The sequence below is a fragment of the Rhinopithecus bieti genome, unplaced genomic scaffold (genome assembly GCF_001698545.2).
Source record: "Rhinopithecus bieti isolate Rb0 unplaced genomic scaffold, ASM169854v2 scaffold_1017, whole genome shotgun sequence".
Classification (NCBI taxonomy): Eukaryota; Metazoa; Chordata; class Mammalia; order Primates; family Cercopithecidae; genus Rhinopithecus; species Rhinopithecus bieti.
Window position 1 is genome coordinate 8,170,442 of NW_016803657.1, and position 21,246 is coordinate 8,191,687.

Consider the following 21,246-nt stretch of genomic DNA (forward strand, 5'->3'; position numbering starts at 1 on the left):
GGAGGAGGAGGAGGAGGAGGAGGAGAAGGAGGAGGAGAAGGAGAAGGAGAAGGAGAAGAAGAAGAAGAAGAAGAAGAAGAAGAAGAAGAAGAAGAAGAAGAGGAGGAGGAAAGAATCAAAAGACACAGATCAGCCAAAACAATCTTGGAAAAGAAAAAATTGGAGTACTCACATTTCCTGACCTCAAAACTTATTACAAAGCTACAATGATTGAAACAGTGTGGTACTGGCATAAGAATACACATATATTCCATGGAACTGAGAAACCAGAAACTGATTCCTGGATCAACTGATTTTCAACAAGTGTCCCAAGACAATTCAATAGGGAAAGAATTGTCTTTTCAACAAATGGTACTGGGACAACTGGGTATCTACATGTAAAAGAAAGGGCCCCTACCTCACACCATATACAGAAATTAATGCAAAATAGAACAAAGGCTTAAATGTAGGTGCTAAGACTACAGCAAAATCTTAGAAATCATAGCTGTAAACTTTGCCTTTGGATTAGACAATGGTCTGTTAGGACACCCAAAGCAACAACAAAGTAGATAAACTGGACTTCATCAAAATTACAAACATTTTTTGTTGCAAGGGACACTATCAAGAACAAGAAAAAAACTCACAACATGGAAAAATTATTTGCCAATCTTGTATTTCATAAGGGAAGTGCAAATCATGTCTGATAAGGGAATTGTATATTGAATACTCACATCTCAATAACAAAAACACAACCTAAATTTTAAAATGGGCCAAGGATCTGAATAGACAGTTCTCCAAAGGAAGTACACAACAAGCACATGAAAAGATGCTCAACGTCCTTAGCCATTAGGGTAACACAAATCAAAACCACAGGGAGATACCACTTCACACCTGCTGGACTAAAGACAGATGTTGGTGTGCACAGGAAGAAAATGGAACCCTCATACCCTGCTGGCTGGTGGGACTCCACCTGGGAAGCAGTCTGGCAGTTCCTCACAAGGTTAAGCACAGTAGTCACCTATGATCCAGCCATTCCACTCTTAGGTACAATGAAAACATATTGCCACACAAAAACTCATACAGGAATGTCCTTGCAGCATTATTCGTGATCACTAAAAAATGGAACAACTCACATGTCATCAACAGATGAATGGACAAACAAAATTTGGCACATTCATGCAGTGGAGTATTATTTAGACACACAAAGGAATAAAGTTCTGACGCAATCTGCAGCACAGACGCACCTTGAAAACACTCACCGAAAGGAGCCCCCACAGAGACCACCTGGCGTGTGACTCCATTTCCATGAACTTCCAGAACCCGCAGGGTGGTGGTTCTACGTGTGGGGTGCGGGAGAGGGAATGGGGTAGCTGCCGATGAGAAGAGGGTTTCTTTTGGGGGTAGTGAACACAACTTCGTTACTATACTAAAAAACTGTGGAACTGTACACCTTAAATACTGTGAGTTTTATGGTATGCGAACTGCATCTTAAGCTATTATTTTAAAAATTTAAAAAGCAAGCTGAGCAGCCTGGCCAACATGGTGAAACCCCGTCTGTGCTGAAAATACAAAAATTAGCCCGGTATGGTGGTGCGTGCCTGTAGTCCCATCTACTCGGGAGGCTGAAGCAGAAGAATCGCTTGAACCCGGGAGGCGGAGGTTGCAGTGAAAAGAGATCACCATCATGCCACTGCACTCCAGCCTGGGCGACAGAGCAAGACCCTGTCTCAAAAAAAAAAAAAAAAAAAAAAAAAGCAAGGTGCGGTTTCCAAACTGCAAGATTTTGAAATCTCTACTGCGATTGTTATGGTAACACGTCCTTGCAATGTGATAATGTCCCAATAATTTATCCTTATAAACATTTTAAAACCTTAACAAGTCCTTTCTCCGCCTTTGTTCCACTTGCGCCTCCTTGCCCCTCTCCCCCGGGCTCCTCCTCCCGGCTGGCCCTCCCCGCTGAAGTCACGGACGCGCTCAGCTGGCCCCGGGGTCTGGGTGCGCCCGCCCTGCCCGCAGTCGGCGAGGGACCCTGGGGCGTCTGCGGGGCGGGTCCAGGGGCGGCCGCGGTGACCTCGGGGCGCGTGCAGACCCCGCCCTCAGCGACCGGCCGCAGATTCCAGCCCACCTTGGCGACCTGTGGAGCCAGGGGCGGAGAGAGGAGGCGCAGGAGGACCCGCGACACAGCTCGGGATCCTCGCGCGCTGGGCCTCCCGCGCAGCTCGTGGGGTTCGGGAGGCCTGGACCCTGCCCGGGAGATGTGGACGCCGGACGGACCCCCGGGGCCCGCGGGCTGGGACCGCCGTAGGTTGGGCGCGAGGTTGCGCGCGGCGTTCGCGGGACTGCAGGAGCTGCAGGGGCTGCGCGCCACGCAGCAGGAGCGGGTACGGGGCGCCCTGGCCCTGCAGTCCCCGCCCGCGCCCGCCGCGCCCTGCGGTCCCCACGGTCCCCACGGCCCCGAGCAGCAGCTGGAGGCGGCACTGGCCGCGCTGCAGGAGCAGCTGGTAAGGACCTGGCGCCGGGACTCTGGGCTGCGGGGTTTAGGGGCCACAGGCGCTGCTCGCTCCCGGTGCCGGCCGAGACTGTGTGTTAGTGGGAGGGGGCGTCTGATGGATGGAGGGGACGTCCTTTGGGATTTGATTGGAATGCAGTTGGGTCTCCAAGGAGGGGGACACGGAGGCCCCGCGCGCAGGTGCCTAGAGGTGAAGCGCACAGATGAGGACCCTGAAAACTGCCCGGGGCTGCAGCCGGCGCTCCACCCTGCGTGGATGTGCGCCCACCCACGCCAGGATCCCGAAACTGGCAGATTTAGGGGAGACACCCTGTTGGTTAGTTACGCATTGTTCTGACCTATGGGTACTGACTGGCTTTCCCCTGGCGGAGGTCGGCTTGGGATCCTGGCATCAGTTCCTGGGGTACCAGGTCCCCCCTGCTGTCTTGGGTTAGGGGCAACAGTGTCCGCGTGGTAAAGCGCACCCCGATTTGTCCTCAGGATGTGCTGACGTTTCTTACAGGTCGCGTCCCTGTAATAAAGTATTGGGAGAAAGCATGTAGCTGACAAAGGCCTCTTCAACTTTAAAATGTGACCTGACCTGTAAGGAAAGGCCTGTCCTCTGATCCAGAGGACAGACTCTTTGATTTCCTTGCCACCGGCCCTCTTCAGCACTACCTGGGCGCTCTGAACCCCTCCTTTCACACAATGAAAGAAACTCCAGTCATTACCCCTCTGCTTATTATGTTATTGTATGATTTTGTAAAATTTACTGGAAACAGCGCACAAGAGTTTTCATAGTTGCTGTATTTTCTTAAAGACAAACTGAAAAGGCTAGAGAAAGATATCTGTTTACTTGTGTTACCTCTATTACACATAGTGAAATTTCTTTTACATTAGAAATTTAAGTCTGTCCTGTTAAAAGTTGCTGCCTTTAAACGTTGCCCACGTGAAGCTGCAGCATGACCCTCAGCCTAGCTGGCTCAGCCAGGTTGTTAAAGTAGCAAACTCTTCTGGATTAAAGAATCCCAGTGTCTGGGATGCCTCCCAGGATCCCGGTTATCTCCTGACCTTGTGGAAGCCGGAGGTGGCAGACTGTGTGGGATTAACCTGGGTCCCCAACTCTGCCCTGATGCCTCCTGAGAGGAAAGTAGCTGCTGTACAGACTTTGCTTACCCAGTGACCAAATCCTGACCGTGTGTTTAGGTCATTTGTGTGTTTGCACCCAGACACAATCTCAGCTTCTGCATGACCTCAGCTCAGCTTGCGACAGCCACAAATGTGTTACACACATGTGATGGGAAGGGGGTGCTGCTGAGATGCTGGCTTCAACTGTTCCGTCGAGGGGGTGAGAGTGCAGGTGATGATTAACTTGGCTTAGGAAATATACAAATCAAACTTGCAAGTGCTCAGCCTCTAATTACAAGTAGCCTTTTGGAAGAGAAGATCAAACAGGTTTTTTGTTTATTTTATTATTATTTTTTTTAATGTGGGGACCAGAAGGAACATGCAGACTTTGTCTTGAAACTTTGTTCTCGGGACGGATTATGTGATCAAAAGAGAAGAATAATTGAATTTGTGTGACATCAGCCCAGGGCTTAACACTTTTACATTTTTCTTACAGGGAAAAACATTAGAAGTGATAGCAGTTCTATAGTGCTGAATACAATGAAAAGCCTTGCTTGCTGGAACAGTTACACACTCCAGCAACTCCCAGCTAACTCAGGGTCCCCTCCGCCCACCCTGGTGCTCACCTGGCCATTGGTCATCATTCAGGTGTGAAGGCAGGAAGAACATTGATCAGACCCTGAGCAGCTTTAGCCTACAGGAATTCTCAGGTGAGAATGATTGTTGGCATTTCCAGGGATTTAAACAGTCAGGAAAATAGCAGCACTCATCACTTCAAGGCTTATCGCAATGTGCTGCACCTTTTTAATTGCTGTGTCACAAAGGAGAGTGCAGTAGGCGGTGCTTAGTAGGATTTTGTTGAATAAATAAATGAGTGGCTTTTATTGCTGCAACAAAAGGGAAAATGATTTCAGAATTTGGGATCTCCCTGTTCTGAGTTTCTAAGCTGATGAGATCCCCATGCCCTCCGACCCAAGTGGGTTTGCTGCTGCGTGGCCAATCCAGAAAAGGTTCACTCTGCGTCCTCATGTATGTTTGTGAGGAAGGTTGTCGTTCCCAAGAAGTGCCGGCCATTCCCATATTCATAAGGGTTAGGTTCCCCAACAAGCCCTAGATAGAAAGACTTCATCCACTTCCTGGAACTCGGAGCCCACGAGTAGACCAAGAACCCCATCCTTCACCAGTGGGTACCGTCTCCACAAGGGTAGAGAGGCAGAGGGGCTCCGGGAGTCTGCAATGAAATCTTATCCTGAAGAATTTCCCCATCTTGACATTGCTGGTCGTGACTTGTTCTAAAAGTGGCAGCTTGCAACAATTCCTTTTCCCTGGCAGCTTCCCACATTCCATGCTGCAGGAGCAAGCTGTACGCCTGATTCTGCCGCATACACTTGATGCCCAGCATTTTCCTTGGGCCGACTGTGCTTGCTTTGTGACCACACAGGGGAACCAAGGGAGACAGGGTGAGAACTTGCTCAAGGCCACGCATTAGGGCCAGGCATCCCCTGGCTTCGGTAGTGCTTTTTAATCCATGAGTCCAGTCTGTGAACCAGGGACCCCTTCGCTGTTGATTGACAGGCCTCTTTTAAACTTAGGTAATAGCATTTACCTCTCTCCAGAATGGAGGGCACATAGCCTTGGAATTCAGGCATAGAACGTTTCCTTTGTGCATTCTAGCTCTCAGGGATAGAAAGGAGGTGTTTCAGATCCCAGGATACTGTCCGTATCCTGAACAGTAAGGCCTTTTTCACGTTTATCCTCCGCATGTGCCATAGAGGTGCTGCGATGGCTGGACTGTTGACTTGCACACGGAAAAGGCACAGCACATGGAAATCAGGTCATTCTCTTGCAGTGCATAAAGAATGCATTTCAAAGAAAGGGATTAGCCTATTTTTTTTTTAACAGCACCCCCTGGAATAGAAGTCCTCAAACTTTTTGTTGTCATAAGGAACTTTTGTGGTCTCTGGGAAGCTTGTTAAAATGCAGGTTTCCAGGCTTACCCGGTAAGGCCTCAGGAAATGAGTGGGGCCCGGGGCCTGGGGTCTGCAGGTATGCCCAGCTGATCCCACTGCCTGAAGAGGCTTGGTATGAGCGCCTTTATACCAGGCCCTCCTGCCCCTTCCCCAGGCCCGGGAGTTTGGCACAGATGCCCCCAGAGCACACCTTGGGCAAGGCTGCCTGGAGTTAGCCTGAATGCTTGCAGAGGGCCGCCTGGAGTTAGCCTGAACGCTTGCAGAGGGCCGCCTGGAGTTAGCCTGAACGCCTGCAGAGAGAAGTAGAGCAGGGAGGCCACCCAGGGCTCGCTTGCTGCTGTGGAGTGAGTCAGTCCAATCGTGGACATGCGTGGAGATCACACTCTGGGGCTGGCCTTGCAGTGGCCTCTCCTCCTTCCTGGCCGCATATATTTTGTGACTGTGAGCACAAAGTCTAACCCTAAGAAAGAGTTAATGTAAAGCACAGTCATACAAACCCCAAGTTAGGGACAGCAGTCGGGGTTAGGGACAGTGGTCAGGGTTACAGGCAGGGAGTAAATCCTGAATGGTGGAGTCCTGCAGACGCAGATGGGACCTGAGGACGTAATAAATAACCGGTGAGTGCCTGAGAGCTCTGTGCGTCCTGCAGCCCCTAGACCATTAATCAGAAACCAGCAACTGAAGGCCTGGCTGGCCAAACATTAATCACAAAGCAATTAACCCAGCACAGACACGGGGGAGGGAAGGGGGCTGGAGGAGGAGGACAAAGCTGGCTGGGGTGCAGGGGCTCCCCTCCTTCAGAAGGAGAGTGTGATTTGGAAGAGGAGAAGGCACACAGATCCTTTTAAACGTTGAGGTGTGGCCTCACCAAGGAACTTGATTTTCTGTCGGTACCTTGGGTTTTGTTTTACGACAGGAAAAAGAAAAATCATGTGCTGTGAGAATCCACGCTTGCCCCTTTGTTTGGATCCAAGCTTCCTCTTTGCATAGCTGGTGTGGGAAAGCCCGCCTGTGTGTGCTGCGCGGGCTTGGTTGGTGGTGCTGTTCACTTGGATAGCGGTTTACCTGTGTAAAAATGTGGAGGATAAGAAGCTAGTATGTTTACATGAAGCTGGGTGATGCTGGAAGCATAACATTTTGATTAAATTCAGGATTGGTTTTTGCCATGTTCACATTCACAGATAATATTATGGCTTCAGATTCTGTCACTGTGCAAACTTTGGAGGTTGTTGGGAGGCCCCGCAGTTGGGTCCTGGAGAAGGAGGTCTGCTCCTGGCACAGAAGCTGTGCGCTGGGCGAGCCCGGCCTCCGTCCCCTCATCCATGCTGATAGTAGGCACTTGCGTTTGGAAAATCGGAGAAGTCTTTCTCTCATCAGAACAGGAAAGCATTGCAACCTGCCTCTGTCTTGTAATGATTTCTCATATTGTGGAAATTACTGAAGTAATTCCCCGAGGCCCAGGTTATGGGACTCAGGGGAACTGCCCATTTCCCACGTAAAATTTGAAATATAATTAATCATTTTCTTAAGAGAACCAACCACATAATTACATTCATTAATTAACATTCATTAATTATTTGCCTTAGTCGCGATTGCTCATCAAAACAAGAAACGTTTTGGAATGGAAAGAAAAGCACACACACGTACACACACGCGCTCATCATAAGCCCTTTAGAGTTGGGGAAGCCGAGGCCGGGAGAAGGCGCAGCCTCTCAGGGCAGGGCTGTGATGGAAACTTCTAAATACACAGTCCCTTGGCCAGGCACATGCCTGTAATCCCAGCACCTTGGGAGGCCAAGGCAGGTAGACCACTTAAGCCTAGGAGTTGGAGACCAGCCTGGGCAACATAGCAAGACCCCACCTCTACAAAAAAATACATAATTAGCAGAGCATGGTGGTGCATGCCTGTAGTCCCAGAGACTTGGGAGGCTAAGGAGGGAGGATCACCTGAGCCTGGGAAGGTTGATGCTGCAGTGAGCGGTGATCGCACCACTGCACTCCAGCCTGGGCAACAGTGCAAGACCCTGTCTCCAAAACAAAACAAAACAAAAGATCCTGACGGCCGATTTTCACGCTGCATTTATTCCAGGTAAAGCTGACAGTTTCCGTGTTTTGCTGAGAACCTTCTCCCCTGGCAGCTCTGCCAAAGCCTGTAACATTTCACAATGTTACTTCTTCTATCAGGGAAGGGGAAGGGACTTATTAGTGAAGGAGGAGCTTTTCTTTCTTTCCAAGGGACTTTCTTACCTTCTTGAAAAGTCAAAAGGTTTGTGCTCTGCAGGCACCAGGAACCCAGAGGCGGCTGAGTAAAAGGATGCCACTGCACCCAGGCACAAGATGCGTAAAGCATTACCACAGGAGGGTAAACCCTTATGCAGGCTGAAAAACGCAGCAAAATAGAAGGTGCAGGTTGTTCCTGTCTGCCAAAAGGAGGTGTTGCTTTTGATCCTGATTTCAATCTCATAAGCTGTAGTATACTGTATCCTTATAAAGAAATGTAATTTGGAAAGTGCGGATAAGTGAAGCAGCCTGAACCGGAGAAAACCCGTGTGTGTATGTGTGTGGGGAGAATGGGTGTCAGTAGACCTTTCTTTTTCTGACGGTGGAGCAAGAAAATTGCGTCAGTATGAGCAGGGGGAGCAGCCGGATTTAGAAGATGTGTTTCGTGTGGACTTTGGGAGTTCAAATTGCATTCACAATGCATGGTTCACCCCTTTGAGCCTTAAGTTTTGGTTTCCGTGGGTACAGTAGTTCCCTTTCTCTTCCTTCCCTTCTCAGTCCCGGCTGAGACAGCAGGACATCGGCCTGAAGACCCACCTGGACCAGCTGGACCTGCAGATCAGCAAGCTGCAGCTGGATGTGGGCACAGCCTCAGGGGAGGCCCTGGACAGCGACAGCAGGCCCAGCTCAGGTACCAGGGTGCCCCGACCTCCTGGACACAGGGGCAGGCACGCAGCCCAGGCAGAGGTGAAGCCTGTCCCGCTAGCCCGTCTCGGGCTGAAATTCCATTCCACTGCTCTCCCAGTGTCCGTGCAGGGAGGCGGCCGCTTCATCAGGCTGATCTGAAAGTTAGGAGGCAACACTGAAGCGTTTCTCAGGGCATATATATTAATTGGCTACCTCGCTCTTATTTTTTTAATTTGCAAAAATCACACTGTGGTCTAAGTGACATCGCTGGACTCAGGAGGCCTGGGGCTGAAGCACCTCCCCAGACTGGTCTCCTTCTCAACTTGGCAGGCGCCAGGGAAGAGAGAGAGACAGGGGCCAGGGGCCTGTCCTCAACGGGCTGAAATCCAGAGGAAGAGGCCACCCCTTAGGCAGGCATCGACCACCCAGGACTAAAGGGACCACTTGCCAGGAAAAGGGAGGGCCAGTGCTGCCAAGTGGGGGTGGAGTGGGCTCTCACCGACTCACTGACAGCCCCTGGGAAGAATCCTGAACATCTTCACCTGAGCCACACTCTCCCAGGCCGGCCGTGTGGACGATGGCCCACAGCCTCCGGTAGCCTCAGCTCAGGGGTTTCCCTGGGCCCCCCTGTGCCGTGACAAGCTCAGGAGGAAGGGGGTCCCTGGGCTCTTCTGGATGGGGGTCACTGACCTGCCTTGTCTGCTGTGTCCAGGCTTTTACGAGATGAGCGACGGTGGATCCTGCTCTCTGTCCACGTCCTGTGCCTCTGTCTGCAGTGACCACATCTCTCCCTCGCTGGGCAGTTTGTTGCCTGTGGCCCAGGCCCCCAAGGCCAGGCCCAGCATGGGGGACTGGAGGCCCCGGTCAGTTGATGAGACTGCTGTGCCAGTGTGGAGACCCCAGGCTACCGAGGAGGGCACCAGGCCCCGGGGCAGCATGGAGAATGCAGGCCAGCCGTGGGGCACATTCTGGCCCAGGCCGGTGTCTACAGGTAAGAAACCGCCAGGGAAGGTGGGGGTCTCATCTCAGGCACAGAGGATGGCGGAGTGCAGTCCCCAGCTGTTGAGGGCAGAGCGAGGGACCCCACATGGGCGCGCCCTCAGGCTCTAACGGATGCTGGAAGGCCTCCGTGGGCCGTGTGGTGGTTTGGATGGAGGCAGGAATCAAACGTGGCCATGTGCATCACCACTGGCTCTTCTAACACACAGCACTTTTCCCTGTATTTAAAATGGACATCAACAAGCTTAAAAACGATCCTTCAAAAACCCTGGATCCACTGGTGTTTGGAGGGAGAGCGGGGTTGAAAGCGCTGGTGGGGAGAGAACAGGGCTCATGCCTGGATCCCACCTGCGGGCCCAGGAGGGGCTGTAGTTGTCTTCAGACTGTCTCCAAAAGCACAGATTTCATTTTTGGCCTTGTTTTATTTGTAATACAAGGCCTGGTTTAGTAATAACCATTTGGTCTTTTCTTACTGAGAAGCCCCGTGGTTTCCTCCAGGGCATCTGCAGGGACTAGCTTCATGCCCCTGGCCTCCCTCGGGGCTCCATCCCACCGCTGCGGGGCCTCTTCAGCCTCCAAGCCTTCAGGGAAATAAGGGCGCTGAACTGGCGACTCTTACTCCCCATGCGTTCTCCTTCAGGGGGAAGGATGAGAATGAGCTGAGGGGGCTGTGCCGCAGGTGCAAACAGGGCCCCGCACCCTGTGTCTAGAGGCCAGACAGGGCCCCGCGGCCCTCTGTCTAGACACAGACGGATCCCCGCCCTCTGTCCTAGAACAGGACGGATCCCGCGCCCTCTGTCTAGCACAGATGGGGCCCCGCGCCCTATGTCTAGATGCAGACGGGGCCCGCGCCGTGTCTAGAATGCGGACCCCGGTGACTGGAGTCGCTGCCCTCCCGTGGACACAGGAGTTCCTCCAAGCAGTGAATGAGCAGCGCTTCCTTCCTGGCCCTGATTTCATGCATGAAATGAAATCAACAGCACATGAAATCCTTCTCCGTGTTACGTGTTTGTTCATTTTTCTCGTTCCTAGGTGATCTTGACAGAGCCTGATGGGCAGACACGGGGCTCCAGAAAGCCAGCCACCAGGTTCTGAGCTCGTCGGGCTCCTCTGCCAGGGGGTGGACCTCCCGCTGCACATGCCAGCCCAAGTATCGGCAAGACCCTGGTGGTCCCAGGGCAGCAGGGAGATGTACCCGTACCCCAGCCCCCTGCACGCTGTGGCTCTGCAGAGCCCCCTGTTTGCTCTGACTAAGGAAACCCCACAGGGCGGTGGCCCTCGTGCCCCAGGGAGACCCCCCAGGCCCCGCAGGTCTGAACACATCCAGACTGGGGGCCCGGTCCTCCGAGGCTGGTCCGGCCAGAGCCAGAGCCTATATCGAAGCTGCTGCATCTGTGGGGCCGGGAAGACCCCAGCAAAAGGTAGTGGGGGGAGAACAGGGACCTCTACGGCATGCAGCGTCCCCACCCCCACAGATGCAGGGGGCTGCAAGTAGCAGAAGGTGGAGGGCGACTATTGGTCTTCGCCCCAGGGAGGGAGGACGAGGGAGGGCAGCTCGGAGCAGGGGTGCCGCAGGGGCCCCCGGCCAGCAGGGATCCAATGCCTCTTGAGGGTCCCCGCACCCTGGCAACCTTCCAGAGGAGCCCTCTGAACAGCCGCGTCCTCAGGGAGACCATGGCACGGCCTCTCCAGCTGGAAGGCCCAGCAGACACCCCAGCTCAGGACTGTGGACGAGGAACGTCATATCCCCCATCCAGGATGCTGGACAAGACCCTCACTGTCCCAAAGTGCCTCTGGGCACTTTGCCCCACCCTTCCTTGGCTGCCATCTGAAATGGGTCCCCCAAGAGCAAGGCTGAAAAAATCAAGAGAAGCCCAATGGACAAGGTGCTGAGGTTTGCAAGGCAGCCGCCGCTTCCTACGGAGAGGCCTGAGGGAGGCCTGCAGTCCGCCAAGCCGTCCTGGAGTGGGACGCTGCCCACTGTCCCCCAGGGAGGGGTGGTTCCAGCGGAGGCCAGCCTTGGCCTGGGGGCACCCGGGCGCTCCTGTTCCGAGTCTACCCTCTACCGTGCCCTGTCCTCCGTCCCCCTGGCGGTGGCCCCGCAGGAGAGCCACCGGACCTCAGCCCAGCCTGTTCCCCTTGTGAGGCCGCACTGCTCACCTCGGTGGCCAGGAGGAAGCATCGCCGCTGGCAGTCCCACTGTGAGATTTCGGCCCGGGCCCACCCTGCCAGCAGTCCCGAGTCCTAACCCTGGTGCCCCCCAGGCCCGTGGCGCAGAAGAGCAGGTGGGCCCACAGGCCCGCGGGGCCGGCCCTTGCTGGTCCGCCAGGCGGCCCACACCAGGAGGGCAACCTCGGAGCGCCTCCAAGCACTCCCGCTGAGTGTGACCCCACGGTTCCCTCAAGTCATCCCGGAGAGCCAGCGAGGGAGTCGCAGTGAGCGCAGCACCCAACCGATTCGGAGATTCAGGAGTCCAGCAGCAGCGACGAGGAGGGCGGTGCCCAGAGCAGGGACTGTGACCTGGCACTGGGCTATGTGGCGGCCGGGCACACGGAGCTGGCCTGGACCCAGGAGGTCCCGGGCAGCTTGGGGCCACTCCTGTCCCCCGTGCCCAAGCTGTGCCGTATCAAGGCCTCCAAGGCCCTGAAGAAGAAGATCCGTAGGTTCCAGCCGACGGCCCTGAAGGTCATGACCATGGTGTGAGGCGCAGTGACTGCATCAGGAGAAGCCTGCTGCACGCAGGGGCCCTTTCCCCGCAGCGTCCTGTGCATGTCTGGGTTTCAGTGTCATCTCGCCAAGCCGCTTTATCTTCCGAGGCCACCATTTAACAGGAGTCCCCTCCTGTTACACGCTCTGCCCGTGGAGTATGCCGTGAGTCCTCGCGCCAGCACAGACTTCCATGCAGAGCTCTGGTTTCAGATGCCAGCAGACTCCCCAGCCGACCTAGCGTCTCTTTTCAACGTCTGCCCAGGATACTGCTTCTGGCAGGCGCCTTGTTTCCACCTTGTCATCCTCCCATGGCCTTCCCCTGCCCTCCCTGCCCTCACTCCCCTCTGGCTGGGGAAGCGTTTCCCAATCCTTTGACCATTCCTCCCCAGAAGCGTTTTAAAGAGGCGGTTGCAGGACTCTGTGCTGGAAATTGAATTGGAGTTTAAACTCCATGTTATGCTGTCAGCGTACACAGACAACCAAATTATGCCATGATCTCAAATAAAAGGAACTTTTTCTTTCCTCTTAACTTCCTTCTCCCTGTTTCCTTGGGTGGCACATGGTAGGGGCACCATCATCTTCATGCCTGCCCGTCACAGGGCACACGCCAGCTTTGGGCGGGGAACGCACCTTATGAGTGAGTAGAGACTAAACTCTGGTTTAGTATAAAAAGTAAGGCATAGGCCGGGTGCGGTGGCTCATGCCTGTAATCCCAGCAGTTTGGGAGTCTGAGGCGGGTGGATCACAAGGTCAGAAGATCAAGACCATCCTGGCCAACATGGTGAAACCCCGTCTCTACTAAAAATACAAAAAACAGAAATACAAAAAAATTAGCTGGGTTTGGTGGCACGCACCTGTGATCCCACCTACTCGGGAGGCTGAGGCAGGAGAATCACTTGAACCTGGGAGGTGGAGGTTGCAGTGTGCAGAGATTGCGCCACTGCACTCCAGCCTGGGTGACAAGAGCGAAACTCCATCTCAAAAAAAGAAAAGAAAAAAAAAAGTAGGGCATAAAAGTGTTTTGGGAAAAAAAAAAACTCTTTTTTTTTTTTTTGGGGTTTACTTTTCCAAATGGAATTCTCCTCAACTCTTCAAGAAGAAAGATAGCAGTGTTTTCAGGTAAGCTGCCTGGTGAGGCTCACAGCATTTTCAAATCAGAAAGCAGCTTTCTCCTGAAAGATAAAAAGAATTTGCCATGAAGGTGAAGAAGGCCATTGAAGCCCCCCGTGGACATCCTGGGCCCCTCAGGGCAGATGCAGCTGGGCAGAATCGTTGGAAGGAAGCCAGTCAGAAAACCAGCGGAAGACAGGAGTAGATTTGGAAGGAGGCGTGAAATATTCCTGGAACAAGGAGTTGGTTTTAGATGCCTATAGGGAACTTCAGATCTAGAACAAAGCGGAGGTGAGGGGGAGGCTGCTGCTGAGCTCCCTGACAGTGAAGACAGTGGGGGCAGGGTCTGCTCTCTGTGCAAAACACAAGAAAATGCAAGCATTTCCAGGGGCCAGAGCAGACAGATTTAACACCCATTGAGCTCCTCTGTGTGCCCTTTCACCTGCCCTTCCTGAAATCTGCTTCCGCACAGAAGGCCAGAATCTTCCTCAAGCTTTCTAAAACCTGCACTGAAATTTCAAAGGATGATTCAAACCCACTCACGGATGGGGGTTTTACTGTAAAAGTTAATTCACAGGGTGTTTTATAAAAATGGCATCATTTTTAGGATGAAGCGTGGCTTCTCCAGGACCACTGAGCAGGTGAGGTTGTGAAGACTGCCCCGTAGCCTGAGTCCCCATCCTCACTCGGGACTGTGGGCCCAGCCTCAGTCCACGCATTTTTTTTGTAGCTGACCATGCTGAAGACATGGCTGGGAAGTTCATTAAGTCATACGTTCTGGTCATTCACTGGGGCTTTCCACAGGAGCTCTGAGTGCACTATCCAGAAGGAGCAAACTTCTTTTCACCCTCTATGGTGACCTAGCTTGTATCACAGCTCTTGGGAGCTCAGACTCCAGGTTGCAAGCCACGATCACAGGTAATCAGCCCAGAAGGGGAGTGAGTGCAGTGGGTCTGGGCTTCTCAGGGTCTTCTGACAGTGCCTGTCTTTTTTAGAAAGCTGGGCGTGGTTTCCTAACCACTCAGATTCCAACATGCAGCCTGAGGGGTGCATTCCAGCCGAGCCAATCCAAATCCCGGCCTGCTCCACACAGCCCTGAATGGACCAGGAGAACCAGGCAGACTCCAGACAAAATGCAGCCGTCACATCGTGGGCAGGAAGGGTCCTCAGTGATCTGACAATCCAAATCAATCAATCAATAGTTCTCTTTCCCTTGTCTATCCATCCTGTCTTTCTCAATAATGTACTCTCTGGCTCTTGCTTTCTCTCTCTCTCCCTCTCTCAAAGTCTCTCTCCCCCCCCACCCCCGCTTTTTAACTGTGGAGGCCCAAACATGCATTTCAGTTTGCCCCAGGCCCAAGGCCTTGCCAGGGCTCTTCTACTCTCCAGTAGGTTTGGAGTAAATAAGTAGAATTCTCACAGATTCCATGGGGGTCCTCGGAGGGTCCCCCAGCCCTCCTGCCCCGTCTGGCCAGCACCCCGACTCCTTGGCTCTGCTCAGTGCTCTGCAGGACCAGGCAGCCCAGTACTTGAGGACAGCCCTGGCTCCAGTTCCCATCCTGCCTGGCCCTGGTCATAGCCTGGCTGAGTCAGCTTCCCCCTTCATCGAATGAAGCTGATCGCTCCTCAGGGTTTGGAAGGAGGTGTAAGCTGGCAGCTTGAAAAGGGACCCACGTCTGTCTGTGCTCCTCAAAGTAGGGACAAGGGGTGAGTTGGCCCAGGTTGTGGCCTCCCTGTAGTGTGCAGAGTTGGTGAGGCTCCCTGACCCCGCTGCAAACATCGCCCAGGCACCACTAGGAAGAGCCGGCGGATGCCACATGCAGGCCTAGGGCAGATAGCAGCCTGGGGAAATGCTTTAAAACACAGAGCTAACAATTAGAATGCCGGTCATAAGAAGCCCTTTTTTGAGAGGGCTGACAACAGGGTGCTGCTGGGTGTGGCAGAGTCTTAAGCACCGTGAATTCAGAGAACAGGGATTTGCAAGAAGTCTGCGTGGCCGAGGCAGACGTGCAGAAAGAGGATGGATGGATTCGCCCCGTGGTGAACATTCATCTCCTGAATGTCTTATGTTCTGTGCATATTTTTCCTCTAAACAAACATAATGGAAACCACTCACACTGAAGCAGAAATGAACCAGGAAGCCCAGCAAGGCAGGGCGTGGCCTGTCCTATGAGGGGTGTGATTGATTTGATGACGGGGGCAGCCTTCAAGTGCATTGGAAGACAGAGAGGCTGTTTCCTTCTCTCTCAAGTGATTAAAAAGTAGACAATGTAGAATTTGACTTCCGGGGCCTTTAGGACTAACTTCTAGCATGCTTACAATAAAATATTTTAACAAAATAAAATAACAGGATAAAATTGCTCTTTATCCATTCTATCCTAAAATACCCTCTTCTACAATAAAAGGATAAAGAATTAAAGTTATGCTAAAGTAAAAAATATGTCAGGAATTCTAAATTATAAGGATGTGTGAAAGATTAAATTATAATATTAGGGAAAATGTCCCAACCTACTTTAGCAAATCATACGTTATCCCTGAAGAAAACAGAGCATATCATTACTGATTAAATTCAGGAATATAAGTGGGTGCCCTAGCAAAGCTTTCTCTCTGCATCCTCTTGCTCCAGCTTGTAGAATAATAAAAGCCTGTCTTGGTCCATTTTGTGTTGCTGTAACAGAACTGAGTAATTGAAAAAGAAAAACAGCTTATTTGGCTCATGATATGGGTGACTGGGAAGTTTGAGACGGGCAGTTGCATCTGATAAGGCCTTTATGCTGCTTCTACCCACGGCAGAAAGCAGAAGGGGACCGGGCGTGTGCAAAGAGACACATGGTAAGAGAAGAAGCAAGAGAGAGAAGCCGAGGAAGCCGTTCTTTTAACCACCTGCTCTCTTGGGAACTAGGCCATTCCCCCAGCACGAGAACTCACTTAGCTCTGAAGGACCATGTCGGTCTATTAATGAGGGCTCTGCCCCCATGGCCCAGACACCTCCAGGCCCCACCTCCCAACACCACCACATTGGGGATCAAATTTCAAATTTTGGCAGAAGTTTTGGTGGGGACAAACCACATGCAAACCATAGCAGAGCCCTCTTGGGATAGAATCCGAGGTTCTGTACAGTTACTGGATGCTAAACATGAAATACATAAAGTCTGATGAAAAACAGTAGTGCATCTGGAATGGATTTAACGCAGTCCCACTTTACAGGTCAAGTATTTATTTAATATCTGTGAATAAATGAAAGATCAGTAAAAAAAGGGCAAAATTACTGTATCTACAGATTCTATGTGGCTTTAATGTGATGGTGCCTAGTTTATAAATGGTTGATAAAAAACATACTTATTTTTAAAGATTAAAGTCCGCAGGAATTTGTTGACTCTCTTTTTCAATCACTTACGTAGTTGACCCTGCTAGGCTTCGAAATGATGCTGTAAACCAGACATGTTCACACACCGCGGCCCTCAGTCTTGTCACATGGGCCCCGCCACTCTCCAGCAGACACAGCCCTTTTCAAAGGGGGCTTGGCCGGTGAAAGCTATACACAGGGTCTGTTCTTTCATTCACTCAGTTACCAAACGTGCTGAGCTCACTGGGTGACTGCCTGTGCAGTCACGGTTGGGAGGTGCGGACAGGAAGGGGCTCCTCCCCTCCTCCCCTGAGCACCAGGCCCCCTCCCCTCCTCCCCTGAGCACTGGGGCCCCTCCCCTCCTCCCCTGAGCACCGGGGCTCCTCCCCTCCTCTCCTGAGCACTGGGGCTCCTCCCCTCCTCCCCTGAGCACTGGGGCTCCTTAAGGCAGACTCATCCCTCCCTCCTGTTACAAACCCTTCCCTCACATATCCGTGGGCTCCTGAATCCCACTGAATAAAATCAAGCTATCGCATAGTTGAAATGTTTGCTGGTGCAACTATCCAAATTATTTTTACCTCAATGGAGTTAAATGCTGCTGCAGCTTTTATGGCCTGGAGGAGAAAATGCTATCACATCAAAAGATGCCCTGGAAATGATAAAGAATGATGAAAACAGTCCTGTCTGAAAACAGGTTATGTATACAGCAAGAGCAGTGGCGGGTAAATGGTCCCAAAAACATGGCTAAGAGGACAGGACCACGGTTCAACATCCCTTACACATTTGGGGACGGCATTGCATTTGGGGGCCCAGCTGGAGCAGAATTTTAGCTCTCTGCTCATGGAAGTAGAGCGTGGCTGTAATACCACGGCTGCTGACTCAGCCCCTGCTGCCAACCACTGGGAGAACAGACCCAGGAAAGGATAGACAAGCTGGCTAATCAATAACCTAAGGACAGCAGAATCCTACCTGACACTGGGCCTTCCTAAAAAGATGGAAAGCAGTGAACCTCTGTAAAAGCTTAGAGGTAAGCAGCGGTGAAGCTGGGCAGTGAGGGGCTGGATGGGGGGCTGGGAAGAGGCAGGCAGAGGGAGTGGGGAAAGGAAGGCAGGCGAATGGAGGGAAGAGAGAGAGATGGTGCAGGAGCAATCCAGGGAGGGGAGCAGGCCCGGAGCCAGGAATGAAGCTGGACCGCCACCAGGTGTGGACTTGTGGGTCCTCCTATAGCTCCCAGTTCCACCTGGGACAAGGGGAACAGCCACTGCAGGCTTTGAAGTGTGCAATAAACAAAGGCCCCCAGGTGTGGACAGGCAAAGGTTGTTTATTCAGGGCTTGCTGCAGTGAGTGGGCTGGGCAGGCAGAGATGCTCACAACAGGAAGGCTTCGAGGTGAACACACAGAGCCCCAGCTGTGCCCTGTTGGAGGCCAGGCTCTGGGGACACCAGAGCTCTAATGAGAGGCAGGCATCCTGGGGGCGTATCTGGCTTTCTGGTTGGTCCTGAGTTGGAAGCAGGGACAAAAATTAGGAAGCTGTCAGCACCGATCAAGTCTTGGCCCTCCGGAGCTGACTGTCACAGAGGTTACTGTTGAGCTTCCCGGGCTGTCACTAAAGATGGCAATCAGGCTCCCTGCAAGCCTGACACGACCATAGCCTCCTGGGCTGTGTACTGCAGATAAAGAGCTGGATTTCCGGGCAGGTGTGGTCCAGAGTTCTGCTTTTATATACGATCCAGCCTTGGACCCTTGCGGGTTGAATTCCTCAGAAGCAGAGGTGTTGGATGTAATTGCATTTGTGTTTTAGAAAGACCCATTCTCTGGTTGGCTGAAGTTCCAGAGAAGGGGCCTGGCCCAGCATCTGGGCGTGGGGACTCCATGCCTGGGGAGAGGCCCACGGAGGTGGCTGCCACAGGAGGATGCAGAACTCAGGGCTACTCAGCCTCTGGAGGACCCGGCCGCTGACCGCTGTCACAGGCAACAGCAACACTGGGCTCCAAGAAAACCGGAGACTCTTCCACGGCGTTTCTTCATCCCCAGCAAGAAATGAGAGTTCTTTTTTTTTTTGAGACGGAGTCTCACTCTGTCTCCCAGGCTGGAGTGCAGTGGCGTGATCTCAGCTCATGGCAACCTCCGTCTCCTGAGTTCAAGCGATTCTCCTGCCTCAGCCTCCCAAGTAGCTGAGACTGCAGGTACATGCCACCATGCCTGGCTAATTTTTTGTATTTTTAGTAGAGACGAGGTTTCACCGTGTTGGCCAGGATGGTCCCAATCTCCTGACGTTGTGATCTGCCCGCCTCGGCCTCCCAAAGTGCTGGGATTACAGGTGTGAGACACTGCTCCCAGCTGAGAGTTCTTATTGAAATCAGAATATCCTTATAGAAATAGTGCTGTAATCAGTCTTTTAATTTCTATTTTTGAATTTTTAATTCCATTTTATTTCTATTTTTCTTTCGGCTACCGTCTCCTAATCAAGCGCAGGGTGCACAGCGGGACAGGACAGCAAATCATTGACTTCAGTCGCTAAAGCTTCATTCTCCTTAAGAATGACTCTTCTCCATCGCCACCCCTCACCCCACTTGAGGACATATTCTGGAATTTGCAATGTTTGTTCCTGTGATGCATTTTCCATCCTGGGTGACAGGAAGTGTCTGGTTCCACAGCAACGAAGCAGCCACAAGGCCTCTCTGTGTCAGCGCTGGAGAGAGGCAGCTTCCCTCCTCCTGTCCCAGACCCTCCTGGAGGGACGCTCCCAAGGCTGACTGAGACAACACAGTCATTTCCTGCATGTTGCCTGGCAGTGACCTGCCCGTAGCACTTGTCCCGGTGCTGGTCTGCAGCAGCAGTGAGGGGGACCCCTTTGTGTGAGGGCTGCACTGGCCGTCGTTCAGGAAAAGGCAGTAGAGCCTCTGCGTCTTTGAAGGCCCTCAGTGCCTCCAGCGCATCGGCCTTAGGACCACGCTCCTCACGGGGGTGTCTCTGAGGTCTGCCTGGAAGACACTCTTCCAGCCCACCAGGTCCTGCAGCCAAAGTGCGTGGTGTCCCCTGGCCCTGGAACGAGTCTCTGTGTGACCCCGCAAGTCCCTGTAGAAACAGCCACATGGCCCCTCCCTCACGGAGTCTCACGTTCCTTGTTGCTTTTCGGCTTTCTTACCTGGCCTCCACTGTCAATCCTTGAGGTGGGCTGGTGCTCTAGGGACTTCCTACGATGACGGGTGTGTGTTGGGTTTAGAAAGAAGCTATTGTAGAACCGTCCAACGATGGAGCCTTCAGGGGCACCGTGGCCCCGGAGCACATGGCGGCATGCTGGAGAAGCCGGGCAGTGCCCAGGAGTTGGCATGTGGGGACTCGGTACGCTAAGAGTTTGCTGAAAGCAAATCCATGTTTTGCATGAGCATCCTGTGTGTCTCCTGGCTCTAAACCGTGCCTTGTTTTGTCCGGCTGTGGCCGGGATCTGTGATTCCCCGGAAGGCATTTCACCTCACTCAGAGTCACAACATTCAAGCAATGACGAGAACAGTGCCTGGAGTAGAATACCATTTACATTTTATTTCTGTTCATTTATTCACTGTCAATTGTCCTTTTTACTTCACCAAATTTCAAACTGTTAGAAACAGCGGAGGTTATGGAACCCAGAGTCAGGCAGTGAGCACAGAACTCACGTATGTTCGTCTCAGAAAGACCACAGACGCACAGGTGCTCAGGAGAGCTGACACCAAGCATGTGGAAGGAATTTAACTTCTTCACGTATTGGTGCAACTGAAACGAGTTCATGCCTAACCTGGGAGGCCTGCATGAGCTACTGGATTGGTTGAGGAAGATGAGATAATGTGAGACCCTGTTTAATAGAAATATTTTTTTACATATAATTCTCCCCATATAATTTAGGGAAAATGGTCATTTATTAAAGGACTCTCAGGGACTTGTAGTTGAGAAAATGTCAACGATTTGGGTTAAGGGACATGTTCATTAACTCTTGAGATTTAAAGCATAGTTGTGAGTGGCTGACATTTACTATCTACTATTTATTTTTCACAAGTATATATGATTAATAATTAATATTTACAAAGTACTTCCTCAAAAATCTTCTGGTGCTCATGACAATCCTGTGAGGTAGATATCGTGGGTATTTTATCTCTACACTATATTTTAAAGCTAAAAGAACTAAAGCCGAAATGAGTAGTTGGCTTGCTCAGGGCACCCACCCAGCCAGCATGTGGAGGTGTCTGAAATTCACCTCAGGCCTCTGATTTCCAAAACCAATCTCTTGCCCAAGGTCCCAGCTCACAACTGGAGTGTAAGCCTCTTTGAACAGATCATGGCTTATGTATGTATGCATGTGTAATCTCCACAGTAGCTACGCTAGGCCGTTGCATGTACATGAAGGTGCGTGAAGGAATGGATGGAATTCTCTCACGTTAGGGAAGAAGCTAAGCTCCCAGCTGAATTTTGGCGTTCGCACGACACTTAGCATCTTTCTTGGCTGTTAAAATAAAGCGTAACAGGGTGGCAGGAGAGGATGATATACCACCACTAAATAAAGAAAATCAGACCCCCAAAGGTGTATACTTGGCCTCTCTGTTCCTCTTGGTTCATTGCCTTTCTCTGATTCAAAA

At 52.0% G+C, this 21,246-nt stretch overlaps 1 protein-coding gene across 1 annotated transcript; it reads left to right on the forward strand.

The window, feature by feature from the left end:
• Nucleotides 1-1,980: 1,980 nt before the first annotated feature.
• DACT2 (dishevelled binding antagonist of beta catenin 2) lies at nt 1,981-12,709 on the forward strand. The gene is given in 16 exon segments (XM_017892562.1): nt 1,981-2,480; nt 8,344-8,476; nt 9,185-9,463; nt 10,504-10,553; nt 10,556-10,749; nt 10,751-10,849; nt 10,851-10,893; nt 10,896-10,967; nt 10,969-11,244; nt 11,247-11,409; nt 11,412-11,471; nt 11,474-11,497; nt 11,500-11,604; nt 11,607-11,920; nt 11,922-11,936; nt 11,938-12,709. Coding segments are annotated over 16 exon segments (2,310 nt in total). The 5' UTR covers nt 1,981-2,234; the 3' UTR covers nt 12,175-12,709.
• The last annotated feature ends 8,537 nt before the right edge of the window (nt 12,710-21,246 follow it).